Source organism: Schistocerca gregaria, chromosome 4, assembly GCF_023897955.1.
Source record: "Schistocerca gregaria isolate iqSchGreg1 chromosome 4, iqSchGreg1.2, whole genome shotgun sequence".
NCBI classification, from domain to species: domain Eukaryota; kingdom Metazoa; phylum Arthropoda; class Insecta; order Orthoptera; family Acrididae; genus Schistocerca; species Schistocerca gregaria.
This window is the reverse complement of record NC_064923.1, coordinates 87104509-87129485: the sequence shown is the minus strand read 5'-3', so window position 1 is coordinate 87129485 and position 24977 is coordinate 87104509. Positions and strand designations below refer to the sequence as shown.

General features: G+C 43.6%; 1 protein-coding gene across 1 annotated transcript in view; it reads right to left on the bottom strand.

Annotated features, from left to right (window-relative positions):
* LOC126267610 (SCY1-like protein 2) overlaps nt 1–24977 on the bottom strand; it is a 1033915-nt gene that overhangs the window by 228258 nt on the left and 780680 nt on the right. The window contains exon 10 of the mRNA XM_049972911.1: nt 370–515. Within this exon, the coding sequence (XP_049828868.1) occupies nt 370–515 (146 nt within the window). The remainder of the gene's footprint in view (nt 1–369; nt 516–24977) is intronic.

Here is a 24977-nt window from a genome sequence, read left to right as displayed (position 1 = left end):
TTGTTGGTTTAAGTTAGCAGCCAGTTGCAAGCGGAGTATGAAGTGTGAGTGCTCTACATATTCCAGTCCAGTGACCAGACCTCGGAAACATTCTATATAAGCATAGGTAACTAGAGCAGACAATCGTTGGTTTTGGTAGTAGCGGCAAGTTTATTCCTGTCTCGCAGGATGAGGGGAGGCTGGCGACCCATATTCAGACTGACTTTATAAGTTTAACGGCGGAGAAAATTGATCCAGGTTCGCCAACAAACTTTACGGAGTATATCTGCAGGCAAAAGGAATGCGTAATTTGCCTCGCGCGCGGCGCCCCGCTCAAGTTTGCGCGGTTCCCGGCTGCGGCACCGAGTCAGGCTGAGCAGCGGGTCTGACCTGAAGGCGGGCAGGATGATGGACTCGTACTCCTCGATGGTGCACTCCTGGACCAGGAAGATGATGGGCTGCAGCACGGCGGCCAGCACCTCCTGCGTCTTCATCTCCTGCTGCAGGCTCGGCCACACGTGCTGGAACCACAGTTTCTGCAACAAGCGCACCGCGCCACACTCCGTTAGTACCGAGCGCACAGATGTCACGCTAGCAGAAATAAGTGAGAGACACTGTAAAGGCTGCGCGTGCAGCTAAGCTCTTACTGCCTTAACCCTTTCAGCAGAGGAAGTAGTACAAATATAGAATACCATTTTGTTTTTCGTTCACAAATTTTTCAGTTTTTCACGATGAGCAAACAAAATATCTGTAGATCATACTGCGGGATGTACTTCAATGCTTCCCATATCTTCGAACATATACCACATTAGGAAAATTTCTAAATTATGCTTAACACAAAGTTTGACAGGTTTTCCTCTTAAGATTTTTGGGTACAGATATACACTACTGGCCATTAAAATGGCTGCACCAAGAAGATATGCAGATGATATTCGGGTATACAATGGAAAAATATATTATGCTAGAACTGACATGTGATTACATTTTCACGCAGTTTGGGTGCATGGATCCTGAGAAATCAGTGCCCAGAACAACCACCTGTGCCCGTAATAACGGCCTTGATACGCCTGGGCATTGAGTCAGAGTATGGATGGCGTGTTTAGGTACAGCTGCCCATGCAGCTTCAACACGATACCACAGTTCATCAAGAGTAGTGACTGGCATATTGTGACGAGCCAGTTGCTCGGCCACCATTGACCAGACGTTTTCAGTTGGTGAGAGACCTGGAGAATGTTCTGGCCAGGGCAGCAGTCGAACAATTTCTGTATCCAGAAAGGCCCGTACAGGACCTGCAAACTGCGGTCGAGCATTATCCTGCTGAAATGTAGAACTTAGCAGGGATCGAATAAAGGGCACAGCCACGGTCGTAACACATCTGAAATGTAACGGCCACTGTTCGTGCAGATGGTTGTTGTCTTGCAAGCGTCCCCATCTGTTGACTCAGGGATCGAGACGTGGCTGCACAATCCGTTACAGACATGCGGATAAGATGCCTGTCATCTCGACTGCTGGTGATACGAGGCCGTTGGGATCCAGCACGAAGTTCCGTATTATCCTCCTGAACCCACCGATTCCATATTCTGCTAACAGTCATTCGATCTCGACCAACGCGAGCAGCAATGTCCCAATACGATAAACCACAATCGCGATAGGCTACAATCCGACCTTTATCAAAGTCGGAAACGTGATGGTACGCATTTCTCCTCCTTACACGAGGCATCACAACAACTTCTCTCCAGGCAACGCCGATCAACCGCTGTTTGTGTATGAGAAATCGGTTGGAAACTTTCCTCATGTCAGCACGTTGTAGGTGTCGCCATCGGCGCCAACCTTGTGTCAATGCTCTGAAAAGCTGATCAAATGGTTCAAATGGCTCTCAGCACTATGGGACTTAACATCTATGGTCATAAGTCCCCTAGAACTTAGAACTACTTAAACCTAGCTAACCTAAGGACATCACATCCATAATTCCAGCCTTGCCTTCTCTGGTGAAACGGTGAGCTTCTCGGACGTCCTCAGGAAGCTCTTTCGCGAGCTCAGCCGTTGCTGTGGTGGATTATGTGCGTTCGGTGGATCGGCACTGTTCTGTTTCACTTTCAGTCTCTCCAGTCACTGCTCCGCATACCCATGGTAGTGCCCGGTATTCCGAGGTTTATTAAGTTTTCAAATTTATACTGACTTTTTGATCACCCGGTATATATATATATTCAGAAAATCACATGGGTCGTACTGATGTTTACAAAGGTATTTAACATTTAGGCAAATTATTTCAAATGACGACAAACTCTTTATCATTACACGAAAATTCGAGTGTATCGTGTGACAGTCACACCGATTTGTGAAACAGGAGTGAAACATTTTCTGCGGAAAGCATTTTCACACTGGCTACATAACACTGACGTAACAGAAGTCATGCCATGGCGATATGCACATATACAGATGGTGGTAGTTCCGCATACACACGATATAAAAGGGCAGTGCATTGGTGGAGCTGTCATTTACACTCAGATGATTCATGTGAAGAGGTTTCCGGCGTGATTATGGCCGCATGACGGGAATTAACGGACTTATATATATATTAAATGAAAATGTAGGGTAATCATTCATGTCATTACCACAGGGAGATATAGGTCCTGTGTCAAAGTACCAGTGGAATGCACACAGGGTTACCCATAAGTAAGTCCGAGGTTTCATAAGATGACTGTGCTTCCACGTTTCAGTTCGTAATATGCGCTATGGAGTAGTTGCACTAAGAGGCAGGCGTGCACAACATTTAGACAAATCATGCAATCGTTATCGTCGTACCCGCAGCAGGCAACTCAGTGAACAGATCGGCAAAGCGGGCCGCCGTCGCGCGCCTTCCTGGAGAATTTGTGCCAGTGAATTAAACACGCGACGTGACAAACTGGTCCCATACTGAGCATCTGTAATGTCAGATAAAAACTTCGCGAGATGCTCTGTCCACTGATGTGTACCTGTTTCCTGTAGGAGTTTTCGTGTGCTCATGTTCTAAATCCCTGGAGGTATTTATCAATACTCTTCTACCGCCATCACCTCCCCCCCCCCCCCCCTCACTCCCTGTGTTGGAAAACGAAATAGGAGAATAGCAGGAGAGATTTTTTCATACTGCAACTTCTCACTACAACATTTCATTAAAATGACCTTCATTAAAGTGTTTCACTCACGAAAATTTGTAGAGGAAGAGGTACAAATATGAAATAGGGATAGAAATATGAAATACTGTGATTTCTCGCCTTGTAAGTGCTCTGTAGGCTGCTTTGGGATGCATTCTTGTGGCAGCTGGCAGCCACTCCGAGTAGTGAAGCTGTTTCAACGAATTCAATAGGAGGAGTAATTGGAGGTTTTCAGTTTCATTCTTCTCGTAATAAATAAATTATTAATGTTCCCAGAATGAAATTTTCACTTTCCAGTGGAATGTGCGCTGACATGAAACTTCCTGACAGATTAAAATTGTGTGCCGGGCCGAGACTCGAACTATCGATCTTTGCCTTTCGCGGGCAAGTGCTCTACCGGCACACAGTTTTAATGTGCCAAGAACTTTGGTATCAGCTCACTCTCCACTGCAGAGTGAAAATTTCATTCTGGAAACATCCCCTAGGCTGTGGCTAGGCCATGTCTCCTCAATATTCTTTTTTCTAGGAGTGCTAGTTCTGCAAGATATGCAGGGGAGATTCTGCGAAGTTAGGAAAGTAGGAGACGAGGTACTGGCCGAATTAAAGCTGTAAGGACGGGGCATGACTCGTGCTTGGGTAGCTCAGTCGGTAGAGCACTTGCCCGCGAAAGGCAAAGGTCCCAAGTTCGAGTCTCGGTCCGGCACACAGTTTTAATCGGCCAGGAAGCTTCAACTTTCAAATTATTGATGTATTTTGTAAATAGACGTTTATCTGATACACTTACCTGTAAAATGCCGTGTATGCTGCCTATTTAAATTAAATATTCGTTTGTACTCATATTTGCGGTTCTGAATTTTAAGATGGCTATGTCACTAATATGGCGCACTAGTATTCCACATTTGTACCGTACTTCCACAACCGGTTTCATTTATAGGTATTGCTTCAGAAATGACTCCACAATCTCGAAAGCAGTGGGATGAGTCTGCTATGCAAACAGCTATTAAAAATGTTAGAGAAAAGAAGATGCATTACTTTAAGGGAGCAAAAACTTTTTGGACTTACCCTAAAGTGTCTTCAGCAGACCGCATTTCAGTCTGCCAAAGCCAGTAATATCCAGAATCCATTTTTGGGTGAAGACGCTGGATGAGGGTGGTTACACCTTTCCTTGAAGTGGTACAGAAACGATGTTTCGATTCGAAAACCTACGGCAGCCTCATTTAATAGAGCTCTGGGTTTCACAAGAGAAAATTTGAGAATATTTAATAAGTGAAAATGGTATATTTCGTGTTCTTTTGTTGTTTTATTACGTTGTGCAGTATTCGGGTCTTTAACAACATTGAAAGAAATTGACTTTTCTACACTACTGGCCATTAAAATTGCTACACCACGAAGATGACGTGCTACAGACGAGAAATTTAACCGATAGGAAGAAGATGCTGTGATATGCAAATCATTAGCTTTTCGGGGCCAGGGATTTTCTCTGCCTCGTGATGACTGGGTGTTGTGTCGACGCCTCACCTGCGCGGATGGATGTCAGAAGCTGAACAACTACCACCTGGACGCAATGAAAGTTGGTTTTTGTGGAAATCTGTAATCAGATAACGATCAGGAGCAGGACAAGAAAGAAATTGAAAGAAATTGACTTTTCTACACTACTGGCCATTAAAATTGCTACACCACGAAGATGACGTGCTACAGACGAGAAATTTAACCGATAGGAAGAAGATGCTGTGATATGCAAATCATTAGCTTTTCGGGGCCAGGGATTTTCTCTGCCTCGTGATGACTGGGTGTTGTGTCGACGCCTCACCTGCGCGGATGGATGTCAGAAGCTGAACAACTACCACCTGGACGCAATGAAAGTTGGTTTTTGTGGAAATCTGTAATCAGATAACGATCAGGAGCAGGACAATCCAAGACAACCGAAAGAGATGGGGCTTCATAAGGAAGTCACTTTCTGTGATTGTGGACAAGGACAAACCACAAGCTAAGTGCTTCAGTGCCCTTTGTGCTCTACATCCTGCGCGAAGAACGATCTCCTGCAAGCCACCCCATGCGCCTGTAATATAAATACAATTTGTACCTCTGGGAATATATTTATTGATGTGTATGGCTACTGTAGAATTGTATGTTTCTGATTCGAGAATAATAATAATTGATGGTGATTGACGCATATTGAGTTTGGCGTTTATGGCCAACACGAGCTCCACTGCAGGTGAAGCCACCGTGGAGAACTCGCCGAGACCTTTGCTTTTGTGAACGTGTCGCAAGGACTGGCCACAGAAAATGAATGGCAAGATTTTATGTACGTACTAAGCAATCAACTATATCTTCAGGGCGTCATTGCAGACCAAAACCGGTTAGAAATCAAATAACAAATAATTTGTTTTCGAATTTACTAGCTTCCTGACTGATTCCATACGGCCAGACACGAACTCCTCTCTCGTGCTAACGTCTTCATCTCAGTGTAGCTTTTCCACCCTATATCCTCAGTTATATGTTGGCTGTATTCCAATCCTGTCTCGGCCTATTTTACCCTCTACAGCTCCCTGTAGTACCACGTAAGTTATTCCCTGATGATAACAACGTGCGGCCGCACTGAGGAGCACGAATGAGGGAGCTCTTGAAACGAGACGACATTCCGCGATTGGCTTGGTCTGTCCATTCGCCTGAATTAAATACCATCGAGCATGTGTGACATGCATTGGGTAGGGGTATTACAGCACATTCACATGCACTGTCGACCATCTAGAAATTTTAAACTGCGCTGGTGAGGGAGTGGATGCCCTACCAGGACTCCTTACCAACGTTGTGGCCGGCGTGGGAGCTCGTTTCACAAGTGGTGCCGTCTGTGGTGAGGACACACCGCATCAAGAACCATTTCCCGCCTTTTGTAATGTCCAGAGGACCATAATGTGTCAGTCGAGCTAGGTGGCGCAGTGGTTAACACACTGGACTCACATTCGGAAGGACGACGGTTCAAATCCGCGTCCCGCCGTCCTGACTTAGGTTTTCCGTTATTTCCTTAAATCGCTTCAGGCAAATTCCGGGCTGGTTCCTTTGAAAGGGCGAAAGTTTACCGTCTAACCTCCTTGTCTAGGGACGCCAGATGAAAGTTGATGTCGTCAAGCCCTGAATGAAAAATGGCGCAACGGATAACTGGGGAGGGGAGCTTGAGAGCGCTACCTAGAGAGCGTGCCCTATTCTGTACGATACTAGGCAAGGGGCTGGAGGGCTCAAACGCCGATGTGTGCGTCCCTGCATTCAATATCTTCTATTTTTAAATGAATTCCTTTAACTAGACTCCTATGTGATTTTTAGGGTATGTTAAAGATTGATGACACTTGATTACCTGTTTATTTTAAACATTGTCACTCGAATTTACAGCGATTGCAGAAATGGTCCAGTTTACAGATATTACAATTTTACAACTTATAGCTCAGGTCTATTGTATACTAATCTGCACGCACATCTCTACGGGCAAGACGGAATTGCGTTGGCCATATGTATACCACCAAAGTCTCCCAATATTTTACATGGGACATCCACTACGTGAGGAGGATAACGGGCAAACTGGGGACCAGATACATTAACAAAGGGGGGCAAATTTCCGAAATTAAACGATAACATTTATTTCCTTTCACAACTCGAAGCTGTAAATAAAAGAATTAATACAAACAACAAATACCTCTCTTCCATGCTTGAAAATTGAGACAGACGCACTGAGGACACGTCTGCTCACTTACCCGTCTTCTGTAACACACCCTCGAATAAGGCGGGCACCAGGAGGTCTTCCGGAGCCCCGGTGGAGGGGGTGGTCCAACCACTTGGACGTGACTAACCTCTCCACCCCAAATCTTGTGACACTGGAACGTCTTTGACTTTTACCTGCCTGTGATGTCTCTCTGATCCCCTACCCAGGAGTGAGGTTGGCACTACTATACTACAGAACCACTTCCCAACAAAGATTTGGCCACGCTTTACGGAAAGGTGTGAGGAGGATTAGGAAAGTTCATGTGCAGATTCACATTCAAGTACAATTAATGCATAATACACGTCACATATAGATAAGTATTGTGAAGCCAGACACATTTCTTTCCACCCGTCCACATGGGTTCTGTTGCACCAGCGGCCTGCCGTGTCGTGCAATAAAATTGACGGCAGAGCCGCCTCTGTTTGTACTCCTCGGTGCGAGTGAGCAGCGAAACCTGCTGCTTATAGAGCGGTAACTACTGTACCGCTTCAAGAGCAGGGTCGATTTCCTTGCCCATCCTTCCCTCACCAGATGAGACCAATGACCTCGCTGTTCGGTTCCCTCCCACGAATCACCCACCCTAAAAGGGTCAGTTTTGTTCGTCTATTTGCGTATTTGTTTCAGATATCTCCTGCAGTACACTGTAGCAGTTCTTTGTAGTTATAGTCCAAGTTTTATAGAGTTGTGATACTTGGCAGTGTCACATCATGCGAAAGTTACCGTCATCCTTATGTTTTACCCACATGTGTATACGTAGTTTTAAAAATATGTCGAATTTTACTCGATATAAAATTCTGTTACTGAAGAATTAGCAGTCTTTTCCAAACAGCTATAATATTTTATACAGCAATTCATGTACAGAAGTTAAAATACCTGAAGATTCTCCACAAAACACACGTCATATCTAACATCAAAAACAGTAGTAAACGCCGGAAACCACTTTGCCGGCCTGTTGTGCGGAACGCTTCACACGATTCCGAAATCGATCACTAGATTGAGTTATGGACCAGAGAACGCCATGTGTCCCAGGCACAAACTGCTCGGAGTGCAAAGCTTCTGCGTACCTTCGAAATTCGACAAGAGATTCGGGCAAAGAAAACTAATTCCGAAATAAAGTTGGCTTTAAAAATTACAAATATGCTGCAAATGTGGTCATGAAATGAAATCCAAATGTCTGCAGTCAACGTAACAAATGTATATAATGAGAAGACCACGCGGTTTGCAATAAACAGCTAAAAGAAGTGGCAGAAGTAATAAACCCTTGACTTATTTTCAAGCTCATATGTAAAACAGCTCCAAAAAAGTCTTGTTCTGGAGGTAAAAATAGGAAATTATTTCCAAATAATACATTTAATTACTGCTAAACTGATTCCAAATTCATACGCAAATGATAGTTAATGTAAGGACATTTTAAATGAGTTTCATGTGTATTATTTTTATATGAGGTGAGTAACTAGAAGAATCCGAAAGAAATTTATCAGTTTTCTGTCAAATGCTTTTTTGGAATCGTCTGTAGGATAAATACGGTGTTGTTTTATGACTGTAATTCTGGAATGGACCTCCGTCATTAACTAAGGTGCCACTGTATTTCTTGAAGCGAAATCTGCTATGAATACTTTTCCGAGTAAGTATGGATACGCAGCTAGAAAAAAGAAAGCACAAGGCGGACAGCGCTTTTTAATTATGCACGCGGAGCGAGCTGACTTGTTTTCAGTAATTTGCAAGTGAAATACGCCTCTTAAAATTGCTATAAGCGCGATGAATATTTAAGCACGAAAGTGAAAGACCAATTTCCTTTTGGTTCATTCCGGAGGCATAACTGAGTACTATGATAAAAAGGCAGTCTCGACTGTTACCTACACTTGGCAATGATAATCATGATACCCAAATTGAAAATTCATGTAATCCTATGAATAAAACCACTGTGCCCGAGAGCTGACTGCCACACATAAAGTAGGAGAAATAGGAAAAGTGGAGAAAAAAGAGAAGAGGATTTTATGAAAAATTCTGGGACCCACCATAAACGAAACTGGCAACTACAAGTTAAGAAGTAACAAAGAACTATGCAAATTTAGGAAACTCTCGCTTTCAGATGCAATCCAGAGAAGGCGGGTCAGTTTCTTTCGGCGTGTGAAAAGAATGAAGCACCATGGATTAACAGAAAGAATACCGCAATATTTAAACAACAAAAATAATGAGATTTAAATTAAATAAACAATAAAGAAAATAAAATATCCATGGCCAGTTCCGTGTGCAATGTCACTACAAAAAATGTTCAAATGTGTGTGAAATCTTATGGGACTTGGAAATTCTTTCCAAATAATACATTTAATTACTGCTAAACTGATACCAAATTCATAAGCAAATGATAGTTAATGTAAGGACATTTTAAATGAGTTTCATGTGTATTATTTTTATATGCGCTGTGTGACTAGAAGAATCCCTAAGCTTACACACTATTTAACCTAAATTATCCTAAGGACAAACACACACACCTATGCCCGAGGGAGGATTCGAGCCTCCGCCGGGACCAGCCGCTGTGGTGATACCTGTAAGACACCGCTAGCCCACGCCTCTCGCGGTGTGCGTTTAACCCCATTTAAATGACGCGCCAAGCGCGCGCCCAGCGGCTGTGCGATTAATTAAATAATCGGCGTGCTAATCACAGTTGAAATCTCTGGTCCAGAGGGACGTGAAGAGGCTGTGGTCCAGAGAGAGAGTAGAGTCAGTCGAGTCTTGTTCAGTCTTAAGAGTCAGTCGAGCTAGAAAGTGTCTTGTGAAACGATCATTTTGTGGATAATATTAGTGTGATGATTTCTTTTGTATGTGTTGTGTTGTCTTCTTCGATGAGTAAAAAAAAATATATAGGTAAAATAAATTTTTGTGATGTCCATCAATAAGTTCATTCCAGTAAAAATAGAACCACTTCCCTTCACCTTTATTCACCCTTTTTTCTTTCGTTCCTTTTAACAAAATAAAAAAAATTACCACCCCCCCTTTTTTTTTTGTAATTCCGGACATCACACCGCACAGTCCATGAGTGCAGCGCCCCTGGCCTCTCGGCTGATCCCGCGCGGCAATGTTACTACATACAAGTTGTGTTTACTATCATCTCTGCATGATACTTTCGCGTCTGACCATGGTTGGCCTTTAGACTGTAATTCTGGTAGCCTGCATAGAGCCAGTTATTTGCATGGCTGTTTTCGTCTTGAGCACTGTAATCAGCGTACCTTTAGTCCAAACTCACTACAATGATCCAGCTGTAGCTACGTCAATCTGGCCGTACAGCTACGCTAAATCCTGGCCGCTTCTTTGCAGTTCGTTGTTCGCATATACAGAAATGTCACCTGAAGTACGAAAGACCTGTGAATTTTGTGACGGATTTTGTTCTGCGAAGAAATACTATATTGTATGTTTACAGCATTGTCATTTTGTAACACCATAACATTAAAGCTATATTTTTTTTTTTTTGAAGTGTCACTTTATACAAGCAAAAATATTTGTTTTCCTGTAGCTTCGAAATTTCACCTGCAAGTAAAACAAAATATGTTCCAAGTATTTGATACGCGTTTTGTGAAATTATCAGTAACAACCGCTGCTATTTTATGCAAGTTATTATTACACTGTGTGTGCCAGTAGGGAACTGTTAGAGTTAAGTGTTTTTACATTTGTCAGTAAACTGTGAGATCCATTTCACGTATGCCTGGCAGACGTCTACACGGGACCGTGTAAAAGGCCGTGATGTGGAGAGCTATAGCGTGTTTAAAATTACTTGCGACTTCTGAGAAAACAGAACGGAGCGAGTGGGGAGAAGCGTGGCTGCTAACGGGTTCGTTTAAGCAGCTGGCAGACTGCTACTTTCAACAGCTAAAAAAAATTAAGAAAAAACAGGCTTTAGTGCGCATGCGCAGCAATGTAGAAATCCGTTTTTGGTCTTTGCACTGCTTAAACGCATCTCGTCCCATTTCTGGTTAGATTCCCGAGCATAGTGGTGGATGAACATTTGATTTTTATTACCAATGAAGTGTAAACATGAATTAGCCGAACGCGGGACCTGAAAAAGCTTCGAAAAGATTGAAAACGCGACACAGACAAACACGAGACACGTGAAGGGTACGCCCACTCTAACTCAGACAGCTATGTGCATACGCGAATCTGGCAGCTTGGCAGCGCCAGAAAAAATTTTCCGGGTAGGTTCTGGCTGCTTGCTGTCACTGCTTGCTCATCCAACAGCCATACACCAAGCAGCTAGCAGCGGGAAGACAAGCTGCTTACACGCGATTTCAGCTCTGCGCATGCGATTCAAGCTGTATGGCAGCTGCTTAAGCGAACCTAGCGTGTGCTGAGCGCGTCAGCAGGTGACAGTAACGGCAGGCCTGCTCGGCGCGGAAACTGTCTGGTCCGCTTGACTGCATGGACAGCAAGTCGCGCAGGCGGGTTGATGTGCGAGGTTTCTCAAACGATTCTAAAGAAACTGTTCGGTAGTAAACTCTGATTGCTTACAGCTCAATTCGTCAGTTTCGTGATGAACTGCCTATCATTTCGGTAATCGTCATATTTATTGAATGGCATTGCGGCGTCGGCCTTATTGCTATTGATTTGGTAGTGTTAGTTGCAGAGGGTGGCCGGATACCCTTCCTTCCGCCACACCGAGCCCCCCGGGACGGAATTAGTGTACCTCAGCTGTATGCGTTTGGTGTAAGCCATGGAATAATACGAACGTGTTTCAAGCGTCTGCGAGTCGTGTAACTGAGGTGGGACGTGGGGACCAGCCCGGTATTTACCTAGCGTGATGTGGAAAACCGCCTAACACCACATTAAGGCTGGCTGGCACACCGGCCCTCGTCGTCAATTCGTCGGGCGGATTCGATTCGGGGCTGGTGCGCGCCTACGCGAGTCCAGGAAGCAGCGCGTTAGCGCCCTCTGCTACACTGTGGGGTCATTGATAATAATCCAGATATTTACGGTTATTGCCCTACTCATTATTCTTCGTGTTTTGCTGCTCCTCTTAATTCATATCGATAAAACAAATATCGCACAAGACTAATCTGCAACCGCTCAATCGAATGTTTTTAACAGGAAAAGAAACCGACGCTTATCGTCGACACGGACGTCGTATAAGTGACGTGGTGAGCCGTGTTAGTCTGGGCCGAGACCAGCTACACACTGCAAAAACCGAACTGCAAGAGCCTGAGACAATGCTCCTGACAACGCTTGGGAGGGATGTGCATGTAGTTCCGGCATGAAAGTGTACTCAGTGATCGCACCTTAAGATGACGGTCAGATGAATCGCCGAAATATCGTGTTGTGAAGACGATCATATCCGGCGACATACCCGTGGAGAACGTATACATGTAAGACGCCAGGAGAATCTACGGAACCACAACCTTAGTCATTGTTATCTGGACTAGGATCCTGCATCTGTCAATTAAAAAAGGAAAGAAACATATTTCTAAATTATGTCAGTTTTGCTTTATTGGACAACTAGCTAACTTGTTCAGCAATATCACTGCAATCAGTTTGTTCAGTATACATTCAGAGACAGAGAAGATTACTGTAATGTAAATGGAAGTGTGATGAAATTAGTAGTAACATAATTGAAATGTAATAATACTGGTAAACTTTTCATTTCATGATTTTTGGTTATAATGATTTCACGCAAAGAGTGCATTATTTAAAAGCTATTTGTGGAAATGGTTCAAATGGCTCTGAGCACTATGGGGCTTAACATCTGTGGTCATCAGTCCCCTAGAATGTAGAACTACTTAAACCTAACTAACCTAAGGACATCACACACATCCATGCCCGAGGCAGGATTCGAACCTGCGACCGTAGTAGTCCCACGGTTCCGGACTGAGCGGCTAGAACCGCTAGACCACCGCGGTCGGCTGCTACTTGTGAAGCTCATGAGTTTTGTCTGTGCAGTAAAGATTATTGTGAGGAAATCAGTTGTGTCTGTAAGCGCTAGAGCTCATCATTTAACTATTTCTGTAACAGCAATTTGAATTTTTTTCCAAATTATTGCATCTGATTTTCTTTAGTAATTTAAAACCCTAGTTAGTCCTCGTATATTTCGTTGTTAGTAAAATTATTCTGTTGGTAACGTGTGAGAATTATTTAATAATACACGTTTGTTGATATTATTATGTACATGATAATTTTCTTTTCTGGTAACCAACTAGTCAAAAACGGTGTTTTTCTCAAGTTGGAATGATGATGAAATTAAAAATAGCTTCATCGGTTTGCTGTGGGTTGCTTAAAATTTCGTTGTGCTTTTCTTTGTCTTTTGCCTTGCGTGATTTGTACAGCTTTATAATGATCTTTCAGAAGTAACATACCAAGAAGAAAGAGTAGACATTTGTAGAGGAACTTGTTCCACACGTCAGGCGTTATTATATCTGAAACGATCACTTGATCCGATTAGGCTCACACGAATCACAGTCATCTGCATAGCCAATTACGGAGCGGGTTAAAGAGGTTACAGTGTTTCACATTTTATATTTAAAATCTCAGTATCGGTCCTAATCCAGTTTCGATGATTAAATACTGTAAAATATGATTTCTTGCATAATACTCAGGAAAACAGTATCGCGTTTATCCTGGTGTTTAAAATATACAACACGGTCTCGTAATTATTTCCCTAGCCCTAGGCTACAGTGTCTTCTCTACAATATACTTTGTTCTCCATCTGAAGGGACTTCATTCCGTCCAAGTTGGGAGAGACGGGGTAAAGCCAAAATCCGCGGCTCTCAAGCGTTTAACCGTATTTAATTTGCAAGAACGTCACAGGATATTAAAAGCCCTGTGCTGCGATGGCAAAATCTCGTTTAATAACGCACATTACGGGCTCATTACATATTCATAGAAGAGCGGGCTCTGAAAGCACGTCCACCCTCTCCCAGATGAATAATGCAGTATCATCTCTATAGTATTACGTATTTTAAATGAGACATCGATCCTGCTCAGTTCTGTTTCGTTTTCATAAATAATTAGTTTGATAAATTGTGATACACTGTTAATGGGGCTCGGGATAAATGTGGGGTATATGGATCTGTTGATAAACTCGATATTATAAAAAAAACCTAAAAAATAACGTCAGAAGAGTATCCGCTGCAGTAAAGAAACGATGACGTTAACGCTCTGTTGCGAATTAGGGCTCCCTGAATTTTTAATGGGCATTTCTGTAAAATATGAAACAAGGCTGTGTTCGGAACGTAAGAGGATAATGGAGCATACAGTCATAAATATGACATAGTTGATGAATAAATAAATGACTGACGTCTGTATCAGGGTCGCGAATAAATATGGGCGGAGACAATGTGAGATCTCTTGTCGCGCAAGCGCAAGTCAGTTAAGCGAGTAAATGTTCTTGCTTGGTTTGATGTGTTTGAAAAGTAACTTGCTAAATCGCTGGGAAGTATGTATGTGTGATTAATGTCTGCACTGTGTGATGTACTTAATTGTGTGTTGAAACGGTATTTTTTCAGATCGTACCTGTGTGGCGTACAGTATAAAATAGGTGATCGTCTATTAGATACCTAAAGCCTGTATGTCATGTACCATTCGGTAATGGTCTATACTGGTCAGGGATGAGAAGGCTGTTGTTCTTCAGGAGTTTGTAAGGACACGTTTGTAAGACAAGGCTTCCCGTTGAAAGCTCGGAGGTGAAATTAGGCGATAATTACAGGAGAGGATGGATACTGTATAAGGGTTAGGTAGGCTGGACGTCCTGAAATTTCTTTTGTGTGACGCATTCATATTACCGATTGGTCTCGATGGGCAATGAGGCGCTTCAGTCTGGAACCACGCTGCTGCTACGGTCGGAGGTTCGAATCCTGCCTCGGGCATGGATGTGTGTGATGTCCTTAGGTTAGTTAGGATTATGTAGTTCTAAATCTAGGGGACTGATGAGCTCAGCTGTTAAGTCTCATAGTTCTGAGAGCCATTTGAACCAATTACTGTAAATGGTCTCCAAGTAGCCGAACATAAGCCGTTCCAGTCAATGATCGGTTCATTTGTACCAGAGGACCATACCATGTAAACAAAGCCCTCACCATTATGCAGCCACCACCAGCTTGCACAGTGCCTTGTTGACAAATTGCGTTCATGGCTTCATGAGGTCTGCGCCACACGCGAACTCTACTGTCAGCTGTTACCAACTGAAATCAGGCCTCATCCGATCAGGCTACGATTTTCCAGTCGTCTAGGGTCGAATCGGTTTGGTCAAGAGACCAGGAGAGGCGCTGCAGGCTACATCGTGCTGTTAGCAATGACAATTATATCGGTCGTTTGCTGCCACAGCTCATTAATGCCAAACTTCGAGACAGTGTCGTAACGGATGCGTTCGTCGTACGTCCCACATTGTTTTTTGCGGTTGTTTCACGCAGTGCTGCTTGTCTGTTAGCACTGACAACTCTACGCAAACATCGCTGTATTCGGTGATTATGTGGAGGCCACTGTATTGTCTGCGGTGTGAGGTGATGCTTGAAATGTCGTATCCTGAGCACACTTCGACAATGTAGATTGCAGAATATTAAATTTCCTAACAATTTCCGATATGGAATGTCTCATGCATCTCCAACTAGCATTCGGCGTTCAAAGCCTGTTCATTCCCGTTGTGCGGCCATAATAATGTCAGAAACCTATTTCGCATCTATCATACAGATGAAAGTTCAAACTATGCACTGTTCTTTTATACCTTGTGTACGAGACACTATCGACATCTGTATATGCGCATATCGCTGTCCCATGACTTTTTTCACCTTAGTGTATTTTTGTGTCTTAAAAGATTTCGTCGTATTAAACTATCCTTGCGTTGTTCTTTTAAGTCAGTCCCGCGTGGCAGAGAGCATAAAACGTATGAAGCAAAACGTAACAGTGTTTACAAGAACGTATGCGACTGTTTCGTTACGGGCGATAGTGGCAAGTAGGTCGGATATATTTAAGGTCTCGTGAACTCCGCCAATTCTGATAAACTCACTTGTAACTTTGAGCAATTCATGTAATAAATGTCCACGAAACCGGAGACCACTGAACCTCAACAATATGTTAAGTTTTTGCCAGATTCGTTTGATAGTCGTTTGCTGTCATATCATCCTCTCCCAGAGTGCTGTTGTCTTAGAGTAATTCATCATCAGAGTTCATATGTTTGAGCACAGCATACTCGCAACCACACTGCAGATAAGTCGAGGAAGTGCGGACAGACATTGAAGACACAGTACCAACAGGTATTTATATGTTGCAGCAGAGTTTTGCACCCCTGCTAGGCTTCAATTTCCTGATAAAGGCAGTTTGTTTCACACTGTTCTGCTGGTTATGTAAAACCATATACACTCCTGGAAATTGAAATAAGAACACCGTGAATTCATTGTCCCAGGAAGGGGAAACTTTATTGACACATTCCTGGGGTCAGATACATCACATGATCACACTGACAGAACCACAGGCACATAGACACAGGCAACAGAGCATGCACAATGTCGGCCCTAGTACAGTGTATATCCACCTATCGCAGCAATGCAGGCTGCTATTCTCCCATGGAGACGATCGTAGAGATGCTGGATGTAGTCCTGTGGAACGGCTTGCCATGCCATCTCCACCTGGCGCCTCAGTTGGACCAGCGTTCGTGCTGGACGTGCAGACCGCGTGAGACGACGCTTCATCCAGTCCCAAACATGCTCCATGGGGGACAGATCCGGAGATCTTGCTGGCCAGGGTAGTTGACTTACACCTTCTAGAGCACGTTGGGTGGCACGGGGTACATGCGGACGTGCATTGTCCTGTTGGAACAGCAAGTTCCCTTGCCGGTCTAGGAATGGTAGAACGATGGGTTCGATGTCGGTTTGGATGTACCGTGCACTATTCAGTGTCCCCTCGACGATCACCAGAGGTGTACGGCCAGTGTAGGAGATCGCTCCCCACACCATGATGCCGGGTGTTGGCCCTGTGTGCCTCGGTCGTATGCAGTCCTGATTGTAGCGCTCACCTGCACGGCGCCAAACACGCATACGACCATCATTGGCACCAAGGCAGAAGGGACTCTCATCGCTGAAGACGACACGTCTCCATTCGTCCCTCCATTCACGCCTGTTGCGACACCACTGGAGGCGGGCTGCACGATGTTGCGGCGTGAGCGGAAGACGGCCTAACGGTGTGCGGGACCGTAGCCCAGCTTCATGGAGACGGTTGCGAATGGTCCTCGCCGATACCCCAGGAGCAACAGTGTCCCTAATTTGCTGGGAAGTGGCGGTGCGGTCCCCTACGGCACTGCGTAGGATCCTACGGTCTTGGCGTGCATCCGTGCGTTGCTGCGGTCCGGTCCCAGGTCGACGGGCACGTGCACCTTCCGCCGACCACTGGCGACAACATCGATGTCCTGTGGAGATCTCACGCCCCACGTGTTGAGCAATTCGGCGGTACGTCCACCCGGCCTCCCGCATGCCCACTATACGCCCTCGCTCAAAGTCCGTCAACTGCACATACGGTTCACGTCCGCGCTGTCGCGGCGTGCTACCAGTGTTAAAGACTGCGATGGAGCTCCGTATGCCACAGCAAACTGGCTGACACTGACGGCGGCGGTGCACAAATGCTGCGCAGCTAGCGCCATTCGACAGCCAACACCGCGGTTCCTGGTGTGTCCGCTGTGCCGTGCGTGTGATCATTGCTTGTACAGCCCTCTCGCAGTGTCCGGAGCAAGTATGGTGGGTCTGACACACCGGTGTCAATGTGTTCTTTTTTCCATTTCCAGGAGTGTATTTTGTTGCAATTGACACGAAATAGGCTACGTTCAGTTAACTACAAACACAAGGGGAAGAAAAGATGTTCCAGATATGTGGAAAATATGTAGAACGCTGTCGCTTCGCTAAAATAAATTCACTGTGCGGATGTATTTCCACCTTATATACACTATACGATCAAAAATGGTTCAAATGGCTCTGAGCACTATGGGACTTAACTTCTGTGGTCATCAGTCCCATAGAACTTAGAACTACTTAAAGCTAACTAACCTAAGGACATCACACATATCCATGCCCGAGGCAGGATTCGAACCTGCGACCGTAGCGGTCACGCGGTTCCAGACTGAAGCGCCTAGAACCGCACGGCCACGCTGGCCGGCTATGATCAAAAGTATCCGGATACCTGGAAGAAAATGACTTACAAGTTCGTGGCGCCCTCCTTCAGTAATGTTGCAATTCAATATGGTGTTGACCCATCCTTAGCCTTGATGACAGCTTCCACTCTCGCAGGCACACGCTCAATCAGGTGCTGGAAGGTTTCCTGGCGAATGGCAGCCCGTTCTTCACGGAGTGCTGCATTGAGGAGAGGTATCGATGTCGGTCGGTGAGGCTTGGCACGAAGACGGCGTTCCAAAACATCTCAAAGGTGTTCTATAGGGTTCAGGTCAGGACTCTGTGCAGACCAGTCTATTACCGGGATGTTATTGTCGTGTAACCACTCCGCCACAGCCCGTGCATTATCCACAGGTGGTCGATCGTGTTGAAAGATGCAATCGCCATCCCCGAATTGCTCTTCAACAGTGAGAAGCAAGAAAGTGCTTAAAACATCAATGTAGGACTGTGCTGTGATAGTGCCACGCAAAACAACAACGGGTGCAACCCAACTCCATGAAAAACACGACCACACCATAACACCACCGCCTCCGAATATTACTGTAGCACTACACACTATGGCGGATGACATTCACAGGGCATTCGCCATACCCACACCCTGCCTTCGAATCGCCACATTGTGTATCTCTCTTCATCTGTCGGCGGTCTTTGTCAGTCAATAGACGAGGTTGGCCTGTACGCTTTTGTGTTGTACGTGTCCCTTCACGTTTTCACTTCACTATCGCATCGGAAGCAGTAGACCTAGTGATGTTTAGGAGTGTAGCAATCTCGCGTACAGATGTATTACACAAGTGAAACCCAATCAGCTGACCACGTTCGAAGTCAGTGAGTTCCGCGGAGCTCCCATTCTGTTCTCTCACGATGTCTAATGACTGCTGAGGTCGCGGATATGGAGTACCTGGCAATAGGTGGTAGCACAATGCACCTAATAAGAAAAAAACCGGATGTTTTTGGTGGTTCCGGATACTTTTGATCATATAGTGTATAGACTCTGAAGTTTGAGTTGCTTCAGAAGGATTTTCAAAGAAACTGTCGAAAAGAAGGCAGTGTTGTCATTTGAGAATTTGGTGGATTAATGATTTTTGAGAACAAGTCTCTCTGGAGTATAGCGCTTTATTTATCACTTAAAAATGATTATGAAAAGTCAAAACCGCTATAAAGTTTTATAAAAGTTTACCGGTTACAATAAGTGTAGGTGTAGCGCCAGCTCTGTTCACAGCCACCATCTACCATCGTGGTTTATGATCTGAAGATGGTCTAAAAGAGACCGAAACCGGTAACCATAAAAAATGTGTATTGTGGTTGTGACTGTTCATATTCATTTTTGCTGGATTAGTTTTCGGAAGCCATGTGTCTCAAAACCTGTTACGTCTCTCATGCATAAGAGGTGATACTGAATTTCAACAAATATAGTAACGCTCCCCCCTCATGAACCATGGACCTTGCCGCTGGTGGGGAGGCTTGCGTGCCTCAGCGATACAGATAGCCGTACCGTAGGTGCAACCACAACGGAGGGGTATCTGTTGAGAGGCCAGACAAACGTGTGGTTCCTGAAGAGGGGCAGCAGCCTTTTCAGTACTTGCAGGGGCAACAGTCTGGATAATTGACTGATCTGGCCTTGTAACAATAACCAGAACAGCCTTGCTGTGCTGGTACTGCGAACGGCTGAAAGCAAGGGGAAACTACAGCCGTAATTCTTCCCGAGGGCATGCAGCTTTACTGTATGATTAAACGATGATGGCATCCTCTTGGGTAAAATATTCCGGAGGTAAAATAGTCCCCCATTCGGATCTCCGGGCGGGGACTACTCAAGAGGATGTCGTTATCAGGAGAAAGAAAACTGGCGTTCTACGGGTCGGAGCGTGGAATGTCAGATCCCTTAATCGGGCAGGTAGGTTAGAAAATTTAAAAAGGGAAATGGATAGGTTAAAGTTAGATATAGTGGGAATTAGTGAAGTTCGGTGGCAAGAGGAACAAGACTTCTGGTCAGGTGACTACAGGGTTATAAACACAAAATCAAATAGGGGTAATGCAGGAGTAGGTTTAATAATGAATAGGAAAATAGGAATGCGGGTAAGCTACTACAAACAGCATAGTGAACGCATTATTGTGGCCAAGATAGATACGAAGCCCACACCTACTACAGTAGTACAAGTTTATATGCCAACTAGCTCTGCAGATGACGAAGAAATTGAAGAAATGTATGATCAAATAAAAGAAATTATTCAGGTAGTGAAGGGTGACGAAAATTTAATAGTCATGGGTGACTGGAATTCGGTAGTAGGAAAAGGGAGAGAAGGAAACGTAGTAGGTCAATATGGACTGGGGCAAAGAAATGAAAGAGGAAGCCGCCTGGTAGAATTTTGCAAAGAGCACAGCTTAATCATAGGTAACACTTGGTTCAAGAATCATAAAAGAAGGCTGTATACATGGAAGAAGCCTGGAGATACTGACAGGTTTCAGATAGATTATATAATGGTACGACAGAGATTTAGGAACCAGGTTTTAAATTGTAAGACATTTCCAGGGGCAGATGTGGACTCTGACCACAATCTATTGGTTATGACCTGTAGATTAAAACTGAAGAAACTGCAAAAAGGTGGGAATTTAAGGAGATGGGACCTGGATAAATTAAAAGAACCAGAGGTTGTACGGAGTTTCAAGGTGAGCATAAGGGAGCAATTGACAGGAATGGGGGAAAGAAATACAATAGAAGAAGAATGGGTAGCTTTTAGGGATGAAGTAGTGAAGGGAGCAGAGGAACAAGTAGGTAAAAAGACTAGGGCTAGTAGAAATCCTTGGGTAACAGAAGAAATATTGAATTTAATTGATGAAAGGAGAAAATATAAAAATGCAGTAAATGAAGAAGGCAAAAAAGGAATACAAACGTCTCAAAAATGAGATCGACAGGAAGTGCAAAATGGCTAAGCAGGGATGGCTAGAGGACAAATGTAAGGATGTAGAGGCTTATCTCACTAGAGGTAAGATAGATACAGCCTACAGGAAAATTAAAGAGACCTTTGGAGAAAAGAGGACCACTTGTATGAATATTAAGAGCTCAGATGGAAACCCAGTTCTAACCAAAGAAGGGAAAGCAGAAAGGTGGAAGGAGTATATAGAGGGTTAATACAAGGGCGATGTACTTGAGGACAATATTATGGAAATGGAAGAGGATGTAGATGAAGATGAAATGGGAGATACGATACTGCGTGAAGAGTTTGACATAGCACTGAAAGACCTGAGTCGAAACAAGGCCCCCGCAGTCGACAACATTCCATTGGAACTACTGACGGCCTTGGGAGAGCCAGTCCTGACAAAACTCTACCATCTGGTGAGCAAGATGTATGAGACAGGCGAAATACCCTCAGACTTCAGGAAGAATATAATAATTCCAATCCCAAAGAAAGCAGGTGTTGACAGATGTGAAAATTACCGAACTATCAGTTTAATAAGTCACAGCTGTAAAATACTAACGCGAGTTCTTTACAGACGAATGGAAAAACTGGTAGAAGCCGACCTCGGGGAAGATCAGTTTGGATTCCGTAGAAATGTTGGAACACGTGAGGCAATACTGACCCTACGGCTTATCTTAGAAGCTAGATTAAGAAAAGGCAAACCTACGTTTGTAGCAATTGTAGACTTAGAGAAAGCTTTTGACAATGTTGACTGGAATACTCTCTTTCAAATTCTGAAGGTGGCAGGGGTAAAATACAGGGAGCGAAAGGCTGTTTACAATTTGTACAGAAACCAGATGGCAGTTATAAGAGTCGAGGGGCATGAAAGGGAAGCAGTGGTGGGGAAGTGAGTAAGACAGGGTGGTAGCCTATTATTCAATCTGTACATTGAGCAAGCAGTAAAGGAAACAAAAGAAAAATTCGGAGTAGGTATTAAAATCCATGGAGTAGAAATAAAAACTTTGAGGTTCGCTGAGGACATCGTAATTCTGTCAGAGACAGCAAAGGACTTGGAAGAGCAGTTGAACGGAATGGATAGTGTCTTGAAAGGAGGATATAAGATGACCATCAACAAAAGCAAAACGAGGATAATGGAGTGTAGTCGAATTAAGTCGGGTGATGCTGAGGGAATTAGATTAGGAAGTGAGACACTTAAAGTAGTAAAGGAGTTTTGCTATTTGGGGAGCAAAATAACTGATGATGGTCGAAGTAGAGAGGATATAAAATTTAGACTGGCAATGGCAAGGAAAGCGTTTCTGAAGAAGAGAAGTTTGTTGACATCGAGTATAGATTTAAGTGTCAGGAAGTCATTTCTGAAAGTATTAGTATGGAGTGTAGCCATGTATGGAAGTGAATCATGGACGATAAATAATTTGGACAAGAAGAGAATAGAAGCTTTCGAAATGTGGTGCTACAGAAGAATGCTGAAGATTAGATGGGTAGATCACATAACTAATGAGGAAGTATTGAATCGGATTGGGGAGAAGAGAAGTTTGTGGCACAACTTGACCAGAAGAAGGGATCGGTTGGTAGGACATGTTCTGAGGCATCAAGGGATCACCAATTTAGTATTGGAGGGCAGCGTGGAAGGTAAAAATCGTAGAGGGAGACCAAGAGATGAATACACTAAGCAGATTCAGAAGGACGTAGGTTGCAGTAGGTACTGGGAGATGAAGAAGCTTGCACAGGATAGAGTAGCATGGAGAGCTGCATCAAACCAGTTTCAGGACTGAAGACCACAACAACAACAACATAGTAACGCTGTGGATAATTTTTGAGAGAGATTCAAATGGCTCTAAGCACTATGGGGCTTAACATCTGAGGTTGGTTCAAATGGCTCTGAGAACTATGGGACTTAACTTCTGAGGTCATCAGTCCCCTAGAACTTAGAACTACTTAAACCTAACTAACCTAAGAACATCACACACATCCGTGCCCGAGGCAGGTTCCAGACTGTAGCGCCTAGAACCCCTCGGCCACCCCGGCCGGCTAACATCTGAGGTCATCAGTCCCCTAGACTTAGAACTAATTAAACCTAACTAACCTAAGGACACCACACACATCCATGCCCGAGGCAGGATTCGAACCTGGGACTATAGCAGCAGCAGCACGTTTCCGGACTGAAGCGCCTAGAACCGCTCGGTCACAGCGGCCGGCTCTGAGAGAGGAACCAAGTACGAAAACTTGAGTGACACGAAGAAAGTTGATAACGTATGTGTGTATTAAAACACTGATATGGAAAGAGACGGATAACGGCAAGTACTTTTATGTAGTTATCAAAGATGTCTGTCATGTTGCCTGATAACAAACTTTCATTATGTAAACATGTAGGTTTTGACGAGCAAAAGGACTTCCCTCTGCACCAATAGATTTGGAATGGAGTGAGAAGTCGCAGTCCACATCGGATTTATGGAAAGAGTAGAGATTACAACACAGTATATCCTATTGTCATGAATGACTAGGAGAAATAGCGAAACAGTCTCGTCTATTGTCAACTTATGTTCCTTCGTTTGGCACATAGCTTAAGGAATGCAAGATTCTATATGTTTTATATATTATCTGGCTGACAGGTTTGAGTATGTTACAGTCCACTAGGTAGAGTTCACGCTATCGAGGCTGCTGTCTACAGGAAGACTTCCAATATCTCCACTTGGTATACTGAAGGGCTGCTTTCCTTACACACAGATGAATGCAACATAATGCTTAGACAGGTCATAAAGGACGAATAATATGAGGTGCGACAATGAGGTAATGAGACTGATTTTCTTTGCAAGATGTGGCAACCCTGCAGGCTTGCGTAGTGTAACATTACAGGACATATTGGGACATATTGAAGTATTCGATACTGTAGACTTTTAGGGGATGTCGATACAGATATGCAAAATGTAAAGGGAAACTTTGGTGATGTTTAAATATTGTACTGTGTCAATATTAGGACATTTTGCACAGAAAGAACAAAAATAGAATTAATGTAAATATATATTAGTGTTAGTAACCTATTTTCATTCAATTTTGTAATTTTATTTCATTTTGTAAAAGAAAAACTCACTGTTTGCTGTAGCTCTGATTAATTGTATAAATTATCAGTTTTGAGCTAAATTATTTCGTATAATATGGACAAGATACTTTTAAAAACTCACCAGCTAAAGAGAAAGTCTGTAAATGAACGTTTAATGCACACTTCTGGAACTTTCTATGGAGAAATTCTATATTATGATCGCAAAAATACGAAAACTTGTGAAAACTGCTTCATAACCTAATTTCGAAAGACGATTTGTATCATGAAATATTGCTAAAAAGATTTATTTACGTTTTGAAACACGATTTAAATCATTTTACATATAAATAGTTGTTCTAAATCACTCAAGAAATATCCAGAATCAAATGTCAAGATATTTCTGGAAACATCGGTACAAATCTGGTGAAGGTTATCTAGAAGCTGGTAGAAAAATGTTATAAAATCTATTTCGAAATTATGCTTGTAAGAATTTATATGTACTGATCCTTTTTCTTACTTTAATCTGTAGTAAAATTCTGTAATGTCTAATTTAGTTTTAAGTCGTGAATTGCTATCGTATTGTAAACAAAACATTGTCAAAGACTCTCATTGTTTGGAAAGATATTAATACACCTAGGAGTTGTCAGTTGCCAGTTCGGATATGCAGTGCGGTTAGCTCTGAGAGTCAGTTGTTGAGTCTGTGAAGTCTGTCAGCTCTGTTCGTAAATAAACGTCTGTAATGAAGAATTACTTGTTGTCGTCAATATGAACTCAAGACCTTTTGCACGAAGCAGACACCTCCTAATGCAACGTTTTAATTTGGTTGAGGAAGCTGGGATCGCTATAAGTGCAAACAAATTGAAGTGGAACGTTTTAATTTGGTGTTGAGGAGCAGAAATGTTATAATTTGGTGGAGGAGCTGGGATTTTATAATTTGGAGGAGGAAGCAGAGGATATGACGACCACCCAGTGATTCTTCAAAATAAAATACGTCTCTTCTGGGATCACAAGAAGAAAATACGTCTGTTT